General features: G+C 45.9%; 1 protein-coding gene across 1 annotated transcript in view; it reads left to right on the top strand.

The window, feature by feature from the left end:
- Positions 1-362: 362 nt before the first annotated feature.
- CPD (carboxypeptidase D) overlaps positions 363-20,768 on the top strand; it is a 70,141-nt gene continuing 49,735 nt past the window's right edge. The window contains exons 1-2 of the mRNA XM_069089153.1: positions 363-1,171; positions 8,847-9,094. Coding sequence (XP_068945254.1) covers positions 378-1,171; positions 8,847-9,094 — 1,042 coding nt within the window. The 5' untranslated portion in view covers positions 363-377. The remainder of the gene's footprint in view (positions 1,172-8,846; positions 9,095-20,768) is intronic.

Raw genomic sequence — 20,768 nt, 5'->3', positions numbered from 1 at the left:
AAGAGGAACGGGGGAGGGAGGGCCAGCTCTGAGAAGGTCCGGCGGCCCGGGGCACGTGGCAGCGGGGGTGCCCCAGCCGCCCGCCCCCCCCCCCCCCCCCCCCCCCCCCCCCCCCCCCCCGGGGGCGCTACGGGGCGCCGTGCAGGGCGCGGAGGGCGCTGCGCCCCAGAGGGACTCGGGCGACTTTAAGGGGAGCCCCGCCCCCTGCGTGACGCCCGGCCCAGCCGACTCCGGAATTGGCCGCGGCCGGGGAGGGCGGGCCGGGGCGGGTGGGTGCGGAGGGGATCCGGCGGGGCCGGGTCGGAGGGAGGGAGGGAGGCCAGAGATCAGCTCCGCTGCTGCCGCCGCCGCTGCCGCTTGTGCCGCTGCTGCTGAAGATGTGGAGCCGCGGGCGGCGGCCCCTCCCCGGCCAGCCCGGGGCGTCCCGGCCGCCGCTGCCGCTGCCGCTGCCGCTGCTGCTGCTGCTGCTGCTGCTGCTGCTGCCGTGCCCGGCGCGCCTGGCGCACATCAAGAAGGCGGGGGCCACGGCGGCGGCCACGGCCCCGGCGCCCTGGGCCCCCGCCGAGCCCGCCGCGCCGCAGGAGCCCGGGCCGGGGCCCGAGAGCGCCGGCCCCTTCGGGCGCTACTACCACGAGGCGGAGCTGGGCGCCGAGCTGGCGGCGGCCGCGCGGCCCGGCCTGGGCCGCCTCTACAGCCTGGGCCGCTCGCTGGAGGGCCGGCCGCTGTGGGTGCTGCGCCTGACGGCGGGCCTGGGGGGCCAGGCCCCGGAGCAGGACCCCGCGGCCGTCGGGCCGGACCCCGGGCCGCGCATCCCCGGGCGGCCGCAGGTCAAACTCGTGGGCAACATGCACGGCGACGAGACGGTGTCGCGGCAGGTGCTGGTGTACCTGGCGCGGGAGCTGGCGGCGGGCTACGCGCGGGGGGACCCCCGCCTGGTGCGGCTGCTCAACACCACCGACGTGCACCTGCTGCCCAGCCTCAACCCCGACGGCTTCGAGCGCGCGCAGGAGGGCCGCTGCGACCCCACGCCCGACGCCCGCGCCGGCCGCTACAACAGCCGCGGCCACGACCTCAACCGCAGCTTCCCCGACCAGTTCGGCACCGGGCAGCCCCCGGCGCTGGACGAGGTGCCCGAGGTGCGCGCCGTCATCGACTGGATCCGGAGCAACAAGTGAGGACGCGCCCGAGCCCCCGCCAGGGAGAGCAGGGAATGGGGGGCAGGGATGTTGGGGAGCGCGGGCAGGGTGGTGGGAGGGGTGCGATGTTGGGGGGATCGGGAATGTTGGGGATGCGCAGGGGAAGGTGCCTTTTGGGTGTCCTGGTGGGGAAGGAGGTGTATGCATAAGGTTGTGGGAGGAGTGTGATGTTTGGGGGGTCAGGAATGTTGGGGATGTGCAGGGGAAGGTGCCTTTTGGGTGTCCTGGTGGGGAGGGAGGTGTATGCATAAGGTTGTGGGAGGGGTGTGATGTTGGGGGCATCGGGAATGTTGGGGATGCGCAGGGGAAGGTGCCTTTTGGGTGTCCTGGTGGGGAGGGGGCTGCCTTTGAGAGTGCTGTATGTATAAGGTTGTGGGAGGAAGAATTTGATGTTGGGGGGGGGGCAGGAATGTTGGGGATGTGCAAGGGAAGGCTCCTTTGGTCTAGTTGTAACGATGTGGGAGGATGTGGGAGGACGTGGGTGTTGAGGTAGAGGTGAGGCACCCCTCTCTTACTGGGCCTCTCCGTGCTTTCTTTCTGCCTTTTCAAACCCAAGTGGCAGGGACTAGAGGACGGAGACTGCCTGGTGTGGTAGAAAGATGTGTCTCAAGGGACAAATGACTAAAAAGTAAGCTTCTGGACTGGCCTCTGCAGTGTGACATTGATCCAGTCCCTTTCCTCTTTAGGCTCTCCCTTAATTTCTCTGTAAATTGAGAGACTGGCACAAAAGTTCCGTCCATATCTAATATCCCATGGTTCCTCATTCCCCATTTACTCCCCTGTCATCTTGGAAGGTGTTCAGGAGAATCTTTTTCTGACCCAGCCATCTGGGTCATCCTTCTGCAGTTGAGCCTGGTTCTTTAGCCAGCTGGGCTGTGGTGGCTTCATTCAGGGACCTCCTATGTGGCTGATAGGTTCTGAAACTTCTAAAGGGTTTCTGGTCCTAGCTGAGATAAGAAGTTTCTTCCTTAATAAAAGAGAAGACAACCATACCTAGCATAGTGCCTGCCACATGATGGGCTCTTAATAATGTTTATTGATTGACACCTGAAAGGAACTCTAAAGACCATCTGGGCCTCATTTTACAGATGAGGAAACTGAGGCCCAGAGAGGTAAAGCCAGCTGATGAAGTGGATAAAGTTTGGGGCATAGAGTCAGAAAGACTGTAGTTCAAATCTAGCCTCAGACACTTAGTGTGACCCTGGGCAAGTCACTTCTGTTTGCTTCAGTTTCCTCAGGTGCAAAATGGGGATAATAATAAGCCCCTGCCTTCCAGGGTTGTTGTGAGAAACCAATGAGTGGATAATTTTGAAGCACTTAGCAAAGTGCTTATATGCCTTAGTGTTGGCTTCTCTCCTGCCTCCAAATGCAAGGCCCGCTCCAGTCCCCTTGAAGATACCTGCCTGCCTCTGTGATGGGTTGTTTACCCATTAGTGCTTAGGGAGACTTTTCTGTAAAACTCTAGTTTACCTAGCATTAGCTGGGTGTGGGCTTCAGACTTCTCTGTAGGAAATATGACCTTTGTGTATGTTGTTACAACCTTTGCAAAGGAAGCCTTATCTAATTGCTAGGAGTCATAACATAAAGTTGTAACACTTAAAAGAAACATGTTTGATCTCTCTCTCTTTCTCTTTCTCTCTGTCTCTCTGTTTCTATCTCTCTGTGTCTCTCTGTATCTCTCTCTCCCTCTCCCTCTCTGTCTCTGTCTCTGTCTGTCTGTCTGTCTCTCTCTGTCGGTCTCTCTCTTTCTCCTTCTCTCTCATAAAGCAACCCTGAAATAACAGCATTTCTTTTAGTCCAAGTTTACCTTGAGGTCACCCTCCAGTCTTCCTCTTGAACCCACAACTTTGCTCTAGGACTGGTGCCTAATTATCCCCCATTATCAGGTCATACTTGAACTACCCTGGAAGAGAGGAATTATCTGGCATGTTGGTCAGCTGGGCAGAGGGGACAGCGTAGGACCCAGACAGTTAGAAATGACATGCCAAAGGTCACCCAAGTTGCAGAATTAGCACTTGATTTCTTCCTAGGCAGCTTTGTGGGCCCAACCCTTTTTTCCACTAGACATTGGTGTTGTTTCAGTGACAAGCAGACATCTAAAAGATTTTACCTGCAGAATGGGACAGTAATGGGGTTGGTAGGGGGGGAAAGTCCCATAGGATCAGCAGCCTGTATGTATTATTGTTTGCTTGACTGGTGCGTTTTATGGTATAAATGACAGTTTCACCTAATTAGGCTTACTTCTGGGAAAACAGTAGCTCTGTTTATTTAAACGGGGTTATGCTTCAATCTATCTTCCATGTGTATACATTAATAATATACTTTGAAATAAAAAGAAATACATTAAATTAACTTGGAAAATAATGTGGAAAAGTCAGACTTTCTGAATTGTTTATCCCCCTTGACCTTGTGGGTTTATCCTTCTGTGGAGAGAAACAGAATTAAAGGGTTAGGCTTAGGAAGTATCCCAGAGGCCATCTTGTCTAATCCTCTCATTTGACAGATATGGCAACTGAGTCCCTGTAGGGGGAAGTGATTTGTTTAAAGATGCATTGATCATATATAAAGTGACAGAGACAGGATATGAGCCCAGGTCCCTTAATCTCCAGATTTAGCAGACTTTGCCACAATAAATATAAAAAGGCTGATTGAAATGAATTATTTGTGACAAATACAGAGTACAATGTTATTATGTGCTATCTAGATGGCCTGAAACGATGATGATTCACATTTTTTCAAAAAAATTACTTTTTAGTTCTTTTCTTTTTATGTCACCTTCATTTCTTTTATTTCTCTTGCCCAAAGAACTATGCTTTGTATCAAAGAACAAAAAAGAAAAATAAAAGGAAAAACAGTAATCTAACCAAGGCTGGATAGTATATTCAATATTCCAGATCCATGGTCCACTACCTTTGAAAAGAATGAAGGGAGATACGTTTTCTCATCTTTTCTTTGGAGTCAATTGTATTGACTAAGTTATTGACCGATTTAAAAATTGACCAAATTATAATTTAGTGTTTGGTTTATAATGTGTTGTCTCCAGTTTAAATGTGAGATCTTGGAAACAGCAAATGTCTCAGTCTTTCTGTTTGTATTCCTAGTTATGGGCACACATTGAGTGCCTAATAAAGATTTTTTCTTTTATTCATTTTTTGCATCATTTCTGTTGTTATAGCCAGGTAATTCACACTTCTGTGTTATCCTCAGAAAACATGTATTTATTAATCAATCAATAGAGATTTATTAAGTGCCTACTGTGTGCCAGGTAATGTGCTGTGTGATCAAAAAAAGAGATGAAAACATGGTCCCTGCCATGTGTCTGAAATGCTTTGGTTTAAATTTGCAAAGCACTTTCCTCACGCCTTCCCTAGGAGGAGTAGGTACTAGAAATGTCATTGTCTCCTCTTTATGGTTAAGGATATTGAAGGCATAGAGAGGTTAGATGACTTACCTAGGGTCATACAGCTATTATGTGTCTATGGTTCAGCAAAACCGATGTCCATGCTGGCTGGACACACACACACAAAAACCCCACATGTTTTATTCTACTCCTTGACTCTCTTGCTTTTCTGTCAGGAGGTCAGCAAGCTTTGGCAGCAGGCCCCTGGAATCATATTTGGTCACAGGATTGATCAGAATTCTTAAGGCTTTCAAATTCGTTTGCATTTACAGCGTTGTCAGGGTATGTATCTAGTTCCACTTACCTCTGTATCCGTTCATACAAGTCTTCCCAGGTGTCTCAGAAACCATCCCTTTTTCACATTCGGGTGCCATAATATCTTCAACCTGGTCTATGCAATTATGACCAAACTTGTCCCTGAGAGTTGAGAAGTGAGAGCACACCTCCCTCCCTTCTGGGAAGAGGGGGGCTATTGGCTGAAATAGTCATGATCGCATCAGATTTAGTTAATTTGTTGCTTTGCTGAACTGCTATTCTTTTTTCTTTTTTATTCTTTCTAACAAGAGAGAGTTTTGGTTGGAGGGGAAACATTCAAAAGTGAAGGGGATATTGAAAACAAAAGATTGCAATAAAAAGTAAGCATTTCAAAAAAGAGAGAAGAATTATTACAGTCTGAGACTGTCCTCATAGGAACTCCTATGTCATATGTGCCCTGAAATGGTCACAGATAATTCATTTCAGTCAGTTCCCTGGTATTTTCAATGATAAAGAAGAAAATGTGTTAGATTTGGGTGTGGGTTCAAATTCTGGCTCTTTTACTTGTTCCTGACTTGGGTGAATTTGGAGAAGTCATTTAACTCCCTGTGCCTCAGTTTCCTCCTTTGTAAAATAAGGGGGCAGGACTCCTTTGACCTCCAAGGGCCCTCCTAGTTCTAAAGCTATAATCCCAGTGACATAAATGACTTTGGTGAAGTCACAGCATCCTGTACTTCCATTTCCTCTTCTGTGACATGAGGTTGAGCCAGATGATTTTTTCGGTCCCAGCTCCAGATCTGTGTGCCTGTGACCCCAAGAGGCCAGTCCGCTTAAAGCCAGAGCTGCCTCCATCTCTCTTAGCTGCTGCTCTGAAGTAGGTGAGAAACATGCTATGATACTCTAAAGGCATTTTTTTTAAGGTGTGCAAACAGGACAGTAAATTGATAGCCCATTTCAGTTTGGAAAGTCTGGTAGAGAGAACACTGGAAGATAGAAAAACTTAGGTTGTTTCTGACCAGCCCTGGAACGGTGAAAGGCTGGTGGTGGGATTGAACCGTGAGAGCACCAAACACTGTCAGAGGTATCTCCAGGGGAAGCCAAACTTGCTTGATATTAATTTAGTGTGTACTCAGGCTCTCCCGATAGACCAGAAGCTCCGGGACATCAGAAGCTATTTTCTGTTTACCTTTATGACCCTTGGACCTTTATATACCTGGTATGCTTGCTGGGTACTTGTTTACTGCCTAAAACTTTGTGCCAGACACTATCCTAGATACTCGGTGCTAAGTATTTAGGTAAAGTAACTTAATAAATATCTATTGGTTCATCATACCACCAGCCCAGCACCAGCACCAGCACCACTGCTACTACTACCAACTAACATTTATACATGCCTCCTATGTCTCCCTAGGTGGTACAATGGAGAGAGTGCCAGGCCTGGAGTCAGGAAGACTCATCTTCCTGAATTTAAATTTAGCCTCAGATGCTAACTAACTGTGGGACCCTGGGCAAGTCACTTAACCCTGTTTGTCTCAGTTTCTTCCTGTCAAATGAGCTGGAGAAGGAAATGGCAAACCACCCCAGTATCTTTGCCCAGAAAACCCCAAATGAGGTCACAGAGAGTCAGACATAGCTGAAAAATGACCGAACAACTTCTATGTTCCAGTAATTATGCTAAGCACTTTACAAATATCTCAGTAGATGCTACAACCTTGAGAGGTAGCTGCTGTTATCCCATTTTCGAGGTGAGGAAGAGGAGGCAAACAGAATTGCCCAAAGGGAGTGTGTATGTGTGTGTGTGTGTGTGTGTGTGTGTGTGTGTGTGTGCGCGCGCGCGCACAGAACTCAGGCCCAGGGCTCTGTTGCCTGCCATGAACTCTTTAACTTACATGCTTTATTCAGCATGGTGTAGTGGGGGCTCAGTTTTCTCATCTATAAGATGAGGGGGTTGGGCTATATGTTCTAACTCTAAGGACCCTATAATCTTCTCTTCCCCTCTCCCTCTAAACCAGTCATTCTTAGAATATTCCATGAAATAGAACCATGATAGACTTAATTATTTTAAAGCAAATTTTCTTCTGTGTCCCCAGTGAGAGAGAATGTGGCCTGCATGGAGTCCAGATCATTCCTGATAATTGCAGGAAGGCAAGACTCGGAAAATGTATTTTAACAGGAGAGGGAAATGTTTAGTGAAAGGCCTGTGATGTGGGAAACAGAGTGGAAGGTGAACCATCAGGCTCAGACCATGCTTTTGTTTCTGACCTTTGGTCTTGCTGCATTTGTGAATGGGATAGTTTTGCTTAAGTTCTTAGAAAATACCCAAGCTGTGGGTAGCCGACTCATCCCCCACTGCTTTTTGTGGATGCTGCCGGAAATAACCTCTTTTATCTGGGGAGCCAATCAGAAAAATAGGGCTTGAAAAGAGAGCGGCTCTGAGAGGGTCCCTGTAAAAGTGAAAAGTCTTTGATGTCTGCCATTGTCCTTCTTTGCCAGTGAGGCCTCCAGTGGCTCTCAGATTTTTGTTGGGAGCCTTCTCAGCTCTGGCTTCCTTTTTGGAAATGTGAGATTGGCCTATGTGTGTTTACAGCATAGTGGGGGATTGAGTCAGAACACATCCTGTTTTTAAATGTGTTTCCCCTTGCACAAGCCTGCTTTAATAATGGCCCCTGATGTTGTTAAAATTCCAAATTTCCCTTGGCCAGTACTTTCTCTGAATTGATATGGTCCATGTATCATGGAGTGCAAAGTGGAATTCTTCTCCATATAAAGTTTCCCCTGTAACCTTAGTTTATAGTGGCTACTTTTCCATTTGAGCATGAGGCTACTACTGTCTGCCTCCCTCATGGGTTCATGCTTAGAGATGCCCCTGGATTGCTATTTTTCTTTCATTCACTCATTTATTTCTTATTTTGTTTATGTATGTTTGTTTTATAGAAGGTTCTACTGAAATCTTTGCTTTTAATACCAGCCATTTCTGGATATGTCCCTCAGTTTCATGGACCTTTCCCTTAAAATAAAGAACCCTTAAGGCAGACCAGCTGACTAAGTGACTCCATCTGACAGTATATGAAAGGTCTTCTACCTCTGGAATGAAAGCAGGGTGGCGGGCTGTCCTGCTTTCTTCTCTACAGCCAGCATTGTCTCATGGTTCCTCAGGGTTGTAGCTTGTCCTTGGGTGCCCAGAGGTCAGTCCGGCATAGTGCAAGCTCTGGTCACTTCTCCCAAGCTGAATAGGGGAAAGTTTGGATGCATCCCTGTGGTCCATGGACTGGCCTCACAAAGGTTAGAGCCTGGGCAGTATGTCCTGGAGCTAGGAGCACCCTGCTGGCCTCTGGTCATCAAGGCCAGTCGGCTCCTATCACAGATGAGGGAACTGAGGCCCCCAGCCTCCAGGGGAAGGTCCTCCCAGGCCAGAGGAACCTGAGTCCAGTCCTTCCTACCCTACTTATCTAAGTCTCTTATCCTCATAGTAGCCCAGGCCCCTCATCTAAAATGAGGAGGTTGGATTAAATGACCTCCCAGATCCCTTCCCGCTCTTGTTCTGTGATCTTATGACAGTGGGCTCTCTAGCAACTTCGGAAACTCCTCAGACCTCTCTCCTGAGGCACAGAGGGGGGTTGAGCTCTGCTTTCCAGCAGGTGAGGTGGGGCAGTTTCATACCCACTGATTAATCACAGCTCCATGAAGCATGGAAGCAGGTCTTTGGGTAGTTTTCCATTGTCAAGGGTAAAGAGGAATGACTCTGTCATAGTTTTAAAACTGCTAATGCTTCCACTGCTTTCTGGCTTTCTCTGGTTCTGGGCAGCTCAAAAATGGTTCATGTGTATCCAGTAGGGGTGTGTGTTTACAGAGTGTTTGAGCTATCAGACTCTGATCTTGAAAGCCAAGTTACAGAAGGTGCTATGGGATTTTTAAATGTTTATCTCTTTTGTTATCATTGTTGCACTTTAGTGTGTAAATGATGGGGTTTTTTTTTTCTTGTCTTTGTTTTAAAGTTTTGTGCTTTCTGGAAACCTCCATGGGGGCTCTGTGGTGGCCAGCTATCCTTTTGACGACTCTCCTCAGCACAAGACCAGTGGGATCTATAGCAGAACTGATGATGATGAAGTCTTCAAATACTTGGCCAAATCCTATGCCTCCAAACACCCCATCATGAAAACTGGTGATCCCCGATGTCCTTCAGATGAGGACGAGACTTTCAAAGATGGCATCACCAATGGAGCCCACTGGTATGATGTGGAAGGTAGGACATCGCCCCCCTCTGCCTTTTGTTTTGGTGCCTTTTGGGGGAAGGTGAGAGGAACAAGGTTCAAGGCCTGTGATACCCTGCCCCTGAGCTGTTTGGTAGTCTGCCTTCCCTCCCCAAATGCTGGGAAACCCTCCATCTTTGTTAATGCCTTCACGGAAATATGGCTGATGGCTTCCTGAGCAGGTCATAGTGCTGAAGTGTTTATTGCCTTTTCTAATCCCTTCCTCTCCTGGATTTATCTATAGTGCAGTCCCTGAAGTTCTCACTTACCTTTTTCACTTGGCGAGTTAATGCTACCTCCATCTTAACTTTTGTCACATTTAACTTTCCCACATCACCCATGGTGTGTCTCCACCCATTTAGGCTGCTTTAAAATACTGTTTTTATAGCACCTTCAAGTTACTATCTTATTTTATCCTCACAGTAACCCTGGGAAGTAGGTGCTTGCAGAAGAGGAAACTGAGGCAAACAAGGCTTAAGTGGCTTACCCAGGGTTACAAAGCTAGTCAGGCTGGATTCAAACTTAGGTCTTTCAGACTTCATTCCCCTTCACTCCCTAGCTACCCTCTTTTTAAAACAAGATAGAATTGAAGAAAAAATTCTCTTTTTAGCCCTTGGCTTATGTTTTACAAAAACATGAGACTTTTCCAAAGAGAGAGGCCATCAGAAATTTCCTTAATTCAGATGAGAATTTATGTAACCATCTCACAGCATTGGAATGAAAAGTTTTTAAAAAGTTATAAAAGCTTGGGAGATAGTTTCTAATTGGGCAGCTTGCAGTGCACAATTATTTGGGCTTTTTTACAAGGTTGCAAAGATACTTTTGTTTTAAGTTCAAAGATGAAGTTTGATTATGACCTTGGTCAGATCACAGGCCTCTGGGCCTTGATTTCTTCATCTGTAGAATGGGGGCAACCTCTCCAGTTAGAGTAGATGACCTGAGGTCCCTTCCAGTTCTAGACCTATGATACTAACAGTTCAATGTTTTTTTTTTCCTTTTGTAAAAAAAAAATATTGCTGACCTTTTAAAAAAATTGTTTTTGGCTGATTAACTTGTTCATTGGATACTGCTGAAGAAGTCAAGACATTCGGACATGTTTCTGTTTTCCTCTCTGATTGTAGCTGTTTTCACAGTCGTGTTAACACTTACCATCAGTTTAGCTGCTTGGCAAACCTTGACCTGATTTCCCTAGTGGTAGGAACCAGAATGGTTTCTTCATAGGCAGGTTAGTTAGTTCATTGTGTTTATCTTCTGTGGGGCCCAGTCTGAGCTGGAGCTCGTGATACTGATTGGTTTCAAACCAGGATATCCTGGAACTGCCAGGATAGGCCACGGTGATGTGATTCAGATATGTGGCCTGCCTTGTCACTGCCTAATTCCTGTCATGGTTTGGTGCTTGCCTGAAATGAGTACTGAGAAGTTAACCAGCAGCCCAGCGGCACTGGCTCTCGATTTTCAGGCACTGAATGGTCAGAGTCTTTTGAGAGGCAGAAAGGGCAGGTTTGATAAAAACCCAAGAGCACCTGTTACTCAGGGTTATGTTTGTGCTTGGTGTTAACCTGAAATGGAAATGTAGCCACAGTAGTGGTCATGAGGCTAATGTGTTTGTGTGTGTCTGTGTGTCTGTTTGTGTGTAGGGGGTCCAGTGATCTTTTTTTTTTTTTAAATAAATTTTTATTGTTGTCATTTCTATACATGATCATATTTTGCCCTTTCCCTGACAGCTATCCCATATAATAAATAGTATTTTAAACTCCCACTTTCCCCCCCAAAAAGAGGAAAAAAAACTCTGCATAACTGATCCATACATTGAAAAGGCTTGGAGATAAGCCCAGGGCACCATCCCTGGTGTGGACTTGTCCCCTCTCTGCCAAGGGAGAGTGGTATCTTTGTAATTTTACATCTTTCCCTTGTGAGATTTTTGGTGTGCATTCTTTGTGTTCATCCGTCCTGCGATTTCTTCAGTGTGGGGACAGCTCCCAGTATGGCAATTCTCTCGTGGCAGGCAGCTGAAGAAGTTTTTTGCAACTTGGACTTGGTATTGCCCTGCAGGTAACTTGCCTGTCGTTATGTCGCCAATGTGCGCTGAAGGCAGAGCTCTAATCCAGCACGTGTAGAGTTGGGCCCACTGAGCCTCGGCCCTGTATCGACATGTGAACATTATCTGTGTTTTGTTGTATCTTATTTATCTTGTTAAATATTTCCCAGTCACATTTTATAATCTGGTTCGGTCTGTTTGTATCTCAGCCCTTCTGGGCCATGTAGCGCCATTTCTCACTGATGCTAATAGCTGACATCTTGGGTGATGGTTTAAAGCTTGCAGAGCACTTTATGATGTGACTGTTACCCCATCCGAGCCCCACCCCAGCCTTGTGAGAGAAGTTCTCCAGGTGTTTGCTCATTTTACAGATGAGAGAAATGCAGCTCTGAGTGGTAGAGACTTGTCAGCGCTCACATAGTTTAGCAAATGTTGGAGGTGGAATTTGAACCTAGTCTCCCCTGACTACAAGACCAAAGTCAGCTCTGTTTACAACATCATAAGTGTGAGCACCGGTATCATACTCAAGCAGAAATAGACCCCTGCACCACAGATTGACTTAGAAAACCACAAATGAACATTATCTGTATTTTGTCATATTTTTATTTGTTTTGTTAAATGTTTCCTAATCATGCTCTAATCTGGTTCGGACAGTACTGACTGGTTGGACTCTTCTGTGTCCTTTAACTTTTAGACAATGGAAGACCATGTTGGAATTGGCTAGTGTCAGTTAGAAGAAGAAAAGAAATTTGTCCCTCACTCTGAGAAAAATAAGTATAAAACTTAACTCTTTGGGGGGGGGGGGAAGAGTTGTTGAGGTAGACCTCAACATTGAGATTGCTTATTGGGGTGAGTAGTTCAGATTTTCTGCCATGTGTGATAGGGCCATGATAATCCTTTGATCACCTGAGGTCGATGCCTTGGGTTTTTCTTGACCCCTATTTGGTGACTTTACCAGTTGAGATAGATTAGCTTCTTATCTGGCCCCTTTACCACATCAGCTTGTGTTTGTCAGTGAGATTATGATTCAGCCCTCACAGGGAGGAAATGATTCAAACAATAGCCAGCTCCGGGGATTTGGTTTCAGAGAACTCACTCTGTTGTGGCGGCCTTGGAAGGTCCAAGGATATAGCTGTCTGGAGAATCCATGTGCCCATGAGGATGAGGCTAGTCAGGGCCATTGCCTCCCAGAATGTTTGTCTTTCTGGCTTGCTACAGACTTTTAGCCTATCCATCATTCTGCTCCGTCCTGGGCTCCCCCTTCATCTCCTTTCTTTTCCCCATTCACCCCAGAGAAGCACTCATAAGTTCTAAGCACTTTTTGGGTCAGACTCTTGCTCAAGAGCCCCCACTCACTGTGTTTACATTTACTGGCCAACCAGAGGACATCAAGTTCAAAGGAAAGATCTTGAATGAATCATCATCTTGAATTCAATAAAAGTAATAGCAGAATTCCAAAACAAACCAAAAAACTACCCTGAGTCGTTCCTTCTTAATTTCTTCTAAAGAAGAAAATGAAAACATTCCATTAGTTGCACATTTTCTCACCTGTTTCACCTTCTCCTGTGGTGGTAGGGATCCGGAATGTGACTAGAGAGGATATGCATAATTCTTGTCAGTTTAACTGTGAAAAGAAACGCCAAGTGGTCTAGTGGGAAGCTATTTCATGCTGTGAAGGGCTGTTAGGTGGAGAAATGCTGTTTGTCGTGTTCCAGTGAGGCAAGGTGCCTTGGTCTGAAATGAATTCACAATTAAGACATAATCTCTTGGGATAGGATAGTGAAATCAACTTGTTATTGAAAATGCAACTGGTTTGGCCACCAAATGAAAAAAATTCCCCCTTTTTTGTTGAGTTATAGGAGTAAGTGATCAGTCAGGCAGTGGCAGAGAAAAAAAGATTTTCCCTTTCCATTTTGATCCCAGAAATGGGTATAGATGATACCCCTTTGACACAGAAGCACTTAAGAATCAGAAATGAAAAAAATAGCTCTGTTAGTCTGAATTATAGAATTTGAAGGTTTTTTTTTTAAAGAAATTGAATTATAGATGAAATATAATAGCTTCTCAATAATTATGTAACCTCTAGTGTGAGGTTGAATCTCTGGCATATTAGGTTTATGTAGTGGAAACAACACTAACCTTAGAGTTCATATCCCAACTTGGACAACTAGTCCTGATCTCACAGACCTGGTCAAACCATGCGTGACTCTGAGCCTCAGTTTCCTTATTTGTGAAATGGTGGTGAAGATAGCACCAGTCTCATAGGGTTGTTGTGAGGATCAGAAGACATTTATTTACAAGGCATGATATTAATGTGAGCCACTCTCACTATTGTCTCCCACTTTTTTTGGGGGGGGGAATGTTAAATATTTAGGAAGAAATGTTAGATACTGTGAGATGATCCTTATTCTTATTTGTTAACTTCTTATTCTCCGGAAAATGAGGTGAGAAATTTTCACTGAGTATAGATCTTATGGTATCAGTATTTAGGGAGCTCTGTTTTTTAGAGTTGGCAGTGAAAAGCAATTGAATAAGTTTGTATCAGGACGTTGACCAGGGTTGTAAGCCCTATGTCCCTGGGAACTCTCCACAGTGGACACAATAGGTCACATTCTTCATTCATTCATGTAACAAATATTTTATTGAGCGCTTACCGTGTCAAAGGCATTTTGTTAGGGGCCATGATGGATATACAGATAGACAATTTGTGATTCTCACTGTTAATGTATAGTGTAATTAGGGAGGCAAAAGACCTAATTAGAATAGCCTCCTTCCTTTCTTTGCTGATATTAGGGGTGGGTATGCCTCAGACTTGATTAATTAGTTTTGTTAAACTGCTTTAGTAGGTTTTTTTTTTGGTCACAAGAGTCCCTTGGCTAGGTAGGCAGTCAGACGGGGATGTATTTGGAAATGAAGGTGTTATAGAAACTAAAGGTATCGACAGTATTTTTATTTTTAAAAGACTTAAGCACAGTCTTTTTGGTACAACCATGGACTGCAGGAATGCAGAGGGAAGGGTGGGGGAAGTCAGCTCAGTCTAATCCGAGGCAAATTAGGGACACTTTCTTGGAAGAGTTTGTATTGGATCAAGACTTTGAAAGAGGGATGGTTTGCGGTAAGTGTGTAATGTCTGACACATAGGAGGGAGGCACTTGCTTAAGGGAGGCTTGTGGATCAATTCATTGGGAAGCTTAACCCCTCTGTGTTCTTGAAGATGACAAATATTTCTTTTTGTTTGTTTGTTTTGTTTTTTGGGGTTTTATTTGCTTTTTGGAGGGGGAGAAGTAGGCAGTTGAGGTTAAGTGACTTTCCCAAGGTCACACGGCTAGTTTGTTTAAGTCTGAGGCTGGATTTGAACTCAGGTCCTCCTGACTCCAGGGCTGGTGCTCTGTTCACTGTGCCACCTAGCTGTGCCTTTGTGTTCTTCATGTCTTATGCTTGGGAAGTTGATTTTTTTGTTCCCTCATGCAAAACTTTGCATTTATTGCCTTTGAATTTCATCTTCCTAGAGTCAGTGCAGTGTTCTTGCCTGTCGATAGCTTTTTTAAGATTGACTCTGTCATCTAACATGTTAGCCATCTCCCCCAGCTTTGTATTTTCAGCTGGATGAGGCCTCAGAGGTCTAGTCTATCACCCTCATTTTATAGAGGAGGAAACTGAGGGCTGGGGAAGCTAGGTGACGTGACTTCCCTCTGGTCAGGTGCCCTCATTTTATACTCCAAGGCCCAGAGGTCCACAGATGGTGCAGTGAGGGAGCATTCCCTTCCCGTTGCCTTCTTGCAGAGTAACATTGCTCAGGGTGATACCTTGCTCACTCCGCCCTCTCTGAATCAAAGCAAGCTGCAGGGCATCCGGGTGGAAGCATGCAGCAGGCAGCTTGGAAATCCGGCCTGGCGCTGGCAGCGGCTTCCAGCTCTTGGGGTGGCTCAAGTGACCAGTTTGGGGAAAGTCTACAAAGCAAAGGGCAGCATGTATTTTTGAGGATTTAGTTTTGCGGCCCTTTCTTGGCATAACCTGCTTGATTTCAAGCCAGGAACAATTCAAGTCAATTACATTTTTTTTAATTGAACAGATGGATATCCTTTTTTTTCCCTCACCAAACTAAATGTCCTTCTGGTTTGCGCGTTCTCTTGTGCTGAGATCTGTTAGCTTTTGGGGGAGGGGAACCGTTGGATTTCAGTCTCCCATCTTAACACTTTGCTCGCATCTAAAAATTGCTTTATTTTAATAATGGCAGCTCCTCAGGGAACTAGTGCTGGAGCTGTGGGCTTTGCCATTTGGTCTCAAGGAAGGAGTAGATGAGTTTGTACTGGAACCGTGCCCAACTATGAGATATTATTTTGTCTTTGCTTTTATCTGCAGAAAGAATATTTGCTTCTGCCTTGGTCACGAGTTTCCTTTTGTAAATTGAAGAAACTTAATAGAAATGTTGACCTTTAGGTTCAATACAGTGGCCTTTTTTGTAACTGGAGAGTAGGATTGGCACTCAGGTTGTGTGTCAAATGCCATTTTGGTGGGACTTCCCTCCTCCCCACCCCCCAGGTCTGTGGAATCAGGTGATGCCAAATTAGGTACATGGTTTGTTTGTTTTTTCTCCTCCACTATGAACTTTTTATTTCATGGAATAAAATCAGTAGCCAGTCAATAAACATTTATTAAAGGCCGGTTATATGCCAATTACTGTACTAAGCTCTGGGCATAAAAGAATGACCAAAGACAGTCCCTGCATTCAAGGAACTCCCAGGCTAATGAAGGAAGACAACATGCAAACAGTTGTGTACAAACAAGACCTATAAGAGATAAATGGAAAATGACCAATAGGAAGAAGACCACGTGGAAGGGGCATGGGGGGGAATGTTATCTGAGGGAGGCCAGGAGGTAGAGATGAGGAAGGAGAGAATTCTAAGCATGGGGGACAACCAGGGAGCATGACCAGAATGTGGCTAAGGGAGGGTCTTATTAGAGGAACAGCCGAGGGGCCAGGGGCACTTCATTGTACAGTCAGTCTTAAGAAGATTGGAAAGGGCTTTTTTTTTTTTTTTTTGAGGGGGAAGGCAAGGCAATTGAGGTTAAGTGATTTACCCAAGGTCACACAACTGGTAAGTGTGTTAAGTGTCTGAGGCCGGATTTGAACTCAGGTCCTCCTGACTCTAGGGCTGGTGCTCTATTCATGGGCCACCTAGCTGCCCCCAAATAAACGATTTTGAATTTGATCCTGGAGGTGAGAGGGAGCCACTGGAGTTTGTTGAGTAGGGGGGTGACTTGGTCAGCTCTGCATGTTAGGAAGATCATTGTGACAGCTGGGTGGGGGGAGCCTTGAAGCAGGGAGACCCCCTCCCCTCTAGCAGATGACTGCGGTAGCCCAGGGTCTGTACCAGGGTGGTGGTAGTGGCAGATGAGAGATGTGTCAGAGGCAGAGCTCACAGGATCTGACACAGAGGTGAGAGAAAGCAAGGAGCTGGGAGCCTGCATGACCAGGAGGACCGTGGTGCCTTAGACAGTAACGAGGAAGTCAGGAAGAGGGGAGGATTTGGGGGGAAAGATAATGAGTTCAGTTGTGGGTGTGGTGCTTTAAGATGTCTGTGGGATGTGCAGTGTGAGATGTCCTTTATAGGAATGGGTGAGATGAGAAGTTAGCAGAGAGGTTAGACGTGAGAATAGTCAGCACAGAGATGGTAATTAAATCCATGGCAACTGATGAGATTGATCACCAAGCTAAGTAATAGAGGGAGGAGAGACCAGGGCCTGGGACAGAAGCCCACAGTCAGAGGGAATGAGGCCGGAGGGGATCGGGCAGAGGAGAGTGGGAGGAGAGAGGGTTTCCCGGAAGGAGAGGATGAATGAGAGACTGAGAGAAGGGAGGGCTGAAGAAAGCCCTCAGAACCCGGAAGGGGCCGTCAGAGACCTAGAGGGACGCTCTTAACCTGGGGAGTCTGAACTGCATTATTTTGACAATTTTATTTCCATACCATCGATTTTCTTTGTAATCTTTTCTATTTTATTTTGTGAATTTAAAAACATGATACTGTGAAGGAGTCCTTGAGTCTCACCAGACATTTGTTAGTGGTCTAGCTGCAGAAGAGACCTCGGGGACCATCTAGTCGAACGTTCCCATCTCACAGATGAGAAAACTGAGGCCCTAAAGTGACTAGCCAAAAGTCATGGAGTTCACAGAAATGTATTAAGCACCTGCTTGTGTCAGGTAAGCACTGAGGATACAAAGAAACCTAGCCCTTAAGTGACAAAGCCAAGATCTTTGGCGATAAGGGTTTGTTTGTTTTTTAATTTCTTTTTCACACTGAATGCTAGAAGGGACAGATGTGAAACTGACTCTGCCCCAAGGCCAGAGAGGTGAGGTTTGAATCCAAGGCCTCCATCTCTAGAACCAGTGGCCTTCTTTCCCGCTGTACCATGACCAGTCTTCATAACAATCTTCTAAGTATAGATCTAGACCCAGAGGTCTCATCTAGACTGACCCTCCCTCATGTTATAGATGAGGAAGGTGAGGCTTCACAGAAGTGAAAATGGCTTGGTCCAGGACCTTGTCCTCTGTCTCCTGCACCATCTGCTTGCTTTGCTGAGTGTGATCATTTCATTAGCAAATATATGTTCAGTGGGAGTGGTGAAGGAAATACCCTTCCCTAAGATAAGCAGCCCAGGGGTAAGTCCACAGGCTATGCAAAGTTAAAGTTTGATGTGGGTTAGACTACCACCGGAAAACCTGGGCCATTTATTTGGGGGAGGGATTGCCTTTTTGAAGATTCTTATTTCCCTGGCCTGTCTTCTGACTCTAGTTTTCCCTTACATCATTCTGTGAGCTCCCTTAGAACCAACAAATATTTATTCTAGGACTAGTGAATGCAGAGCAGGAGGCCTTGTGGAGTGGTGGTTAAAGAGAAGGCCTCGAGTCAGCAAAGCTTGGGCTTCAGTGCTCTGACTCAGCCAGTTCCCCAGCTCCCCAGACCAGCCCAAGAGGGAGAAATCCCCCCAAAGAGCCCAGACACTGTGCTGGGAGCTAGGGACTAGGTGCTGGGCGCTGGGCACTGGGAGACGTCCAAAGACAGGGTGCAGTCCCTTACCCTCTGATAACTGACATTCCACCAGCCACTTGTTCAGCTCACACTGACTCATCCTCTATCCGGTTATTTGGGGGTGGATGTTGATTCGTTTTAAATCATTCAACAAGTTTTTATGCAGGGCTTATTACTGCTGAGCTCTGTACTAAAGCCAAAAGCCTCCCCAAGCCCTCCAGGAGTTTATATCCCCCCTTTTTTTTTGTTAGTGGTTGTTTTGTATTTTTTCCATCTAATTTCTTTTCAGATCTGCTTCCTATCCCTCCCCCTTCCCCCTAATCTAGCTTACATTCTAATGGGGGGGAGAGAATATTTACATAAAAATTGTTAACGATTGTTAAGGGGTCCCCTCAACTGTTTTGTTTTTGTTTTTTTTGCAGAATTCAGAACTCAAAATCATTTCTTGTGCTTTTGATTGAAAGTTTTAAAACTTCCCCCTCCTTCTTCACCTTCTGGGTTATTTCTGCCCCTCAACAATATGCATTTATTGGTACCTTCTTCTTTTCTTTACAGAAGTGGCCAACTACAGATAGTAATATTGCATATACTCACATGCTCATTATGTTGGCTATTTGTGTGGAGCTGCCTTTCCCCCCCTTCGGTTATTCTTCTTACAAGGGAAGCTCACTGGGTAGGCAAAGGGATGAGAATCTGCTCACTAAAGAAAGTAATAAGGAATCCCCTGGTGTCCTGTGTATTGCTTAGAATTTTTTTTTTTTCCCAGTAGACGTAAGCAAGAAAGAGGGGAAAAAAATCAATTGAAAAATAGGCCGGACTGAAGCTGGTGGCTTGAATTCCCAGCATTTGAGTGGGGCGAAAATCGATCCAGTGGCCACGTTAAATCTGGCATCAGTATCGTGAGCCCTCTGGAGTGGAGGACCACTGGAACGCCTTTGCCCAAGGGGAGCAGATGGAACTGGTTAAAGCTTCGAACAGGGGTGGGGAACCTGTGGCCTCCTAGGTTTTTGGGTGCAACCTTTTGACTGAGTCCAAGTTTTATAGAACAAATCCTTTTATTAAGGAGCTTTGTTCTGTAGAGTTTGGATTCAGTCAAAGGGCCACACTTGAGGACCTAGAGGGCCACATGTGACCTCAAGGCCACAGGTCCCCATTCCTGTTCTAGGCTAATCAGTGTTGGCATCAGGCCCATAACTGCTGAATTTAAGAACACTCATTCAGAAAAAACAATAACAACAACCAGGACCTGTCACAAATATTCTATCTATTCAACTTTGTCAGTGTTTTAATATTTCACGTATGCTACAGAAGTACCTTAAAAAAAAACCTGTCATTCATCAATAATGTCTGTAAAGATAGAGGATCTGTATTACTTCTGAATATATCCCTTCCCTCAACTCTGAGCTGAGGGGAGAGAGCTGACCTTAAAGCTAGAAAGAGCTGGGTTCAAGTCCTGACTCACAATACTGGCTGTGATACTGGGTCACTCACTTAACCCCTTTGTGCAATAGACAAGTCTCCAAAACCAAGATTCTTAGCCAGGGGTCTGTGAACTTTACACATATGTTATATATATTTGGTAACTATTTCCATATAATTGGTTTCCTTTATTTTATTCATTTGAAAACATTGTGAGAAAGGGTCCATAGGCTTCCGTGGGTTGCCTTGTTTAAATGAGTCCAGAATATGAAAAACAGAACCCTGGTTTTAAAATGGTCATCAGCAGACTTGGTGCTGCCCTGCATTGGGTGAGGGACTTTTCTTTCTCATCTGGGAGCTCCCTATTCCAATCACATTCCAGGGCCAGCCTTATTCAACTTGCTCCCCATTGAGCTATCCCCTTGTCATGCAGATTAAAACTGGGGGGGGGGGGGCTTAGCTAAATAAGGCAGTGTTTCCTCTCCCCATGTCTGCAGAGAAGGGAGTACAGCAGTTCTCAAGAGGAAAGAAAAAAATCCATATTTTTTTTTTTTGCCTTTTTGGAGGGCATTTGGGGTTAAGTAACTTGCCCAAGGTTACACGGTTAGTTTTTTTGTGTGGGTATTGTGTCTGAGACCAGAACTGAACTCAGGTCCTCCTGACTCCAGGGCCAGCGCTTTACTCACTGCGCCACCTAGCCGCCCCTAAAAATCCAAATTTAAATAGACCATTTCTGTACCTTGGAATAAATTTCCAATCTGTAAAAATCCTTCTAATTTATTTATTGGAGAAGAGAAGCTCTGCTGGGTGGTTTTTGATACTTAAAACAAATGTCCTACTGGAACTAATCGAACTCTCGCCTCTCCCGGAATGGCTGATTGACTCAGACAAAATTATCTTCAGCCATTTGCACCTTTCACCCTGAGATTGCAGTCCAAACCTTGACAGCCAATAATTGGGCCTCAGATGGATGTTTGAGGGGCCTAAGCCCTCTCTTGTTGGCGCCATCATTGTGTGCTATTAGACGTCCTGTCTCTCCCAGCAGAATAGAAGCTTCTTGAGGGGAGGGGCTGTTTCATTTTTGTGTTTGCGTCTACAGTGCTGGCGCTGAGTAGGTGCTTAAGAAATGCTTGTTGATGCTTGTGGCTCCATCTTAAGGTACTGGTATAATGAGGCAGA

The sequence above is a fragment of the Petaurus breviceps genome, unplaced genomic scaffold (genome assembly GCF_028583685.1).
Source record: "Petaurus breviceps papuanus isolate PSGF00001 unplaced genomic scaffold, PetGlider_PUasm1.0 186, whole genome shotgun sequence".
In the NCBI taxonomy this organism is placed as follows: domain Eukaryota; kingdom Metazoa; phylum Chordata; class Mammalia; order Diprotodontia; family Petauridae; genus Petaurus; species Petaurus breviceps.
The sequence above is the reverse complement of the archived record's forward strand: the minus strand, read 5'-3'. Positions and strand labels throughout refer to the sequence as shown.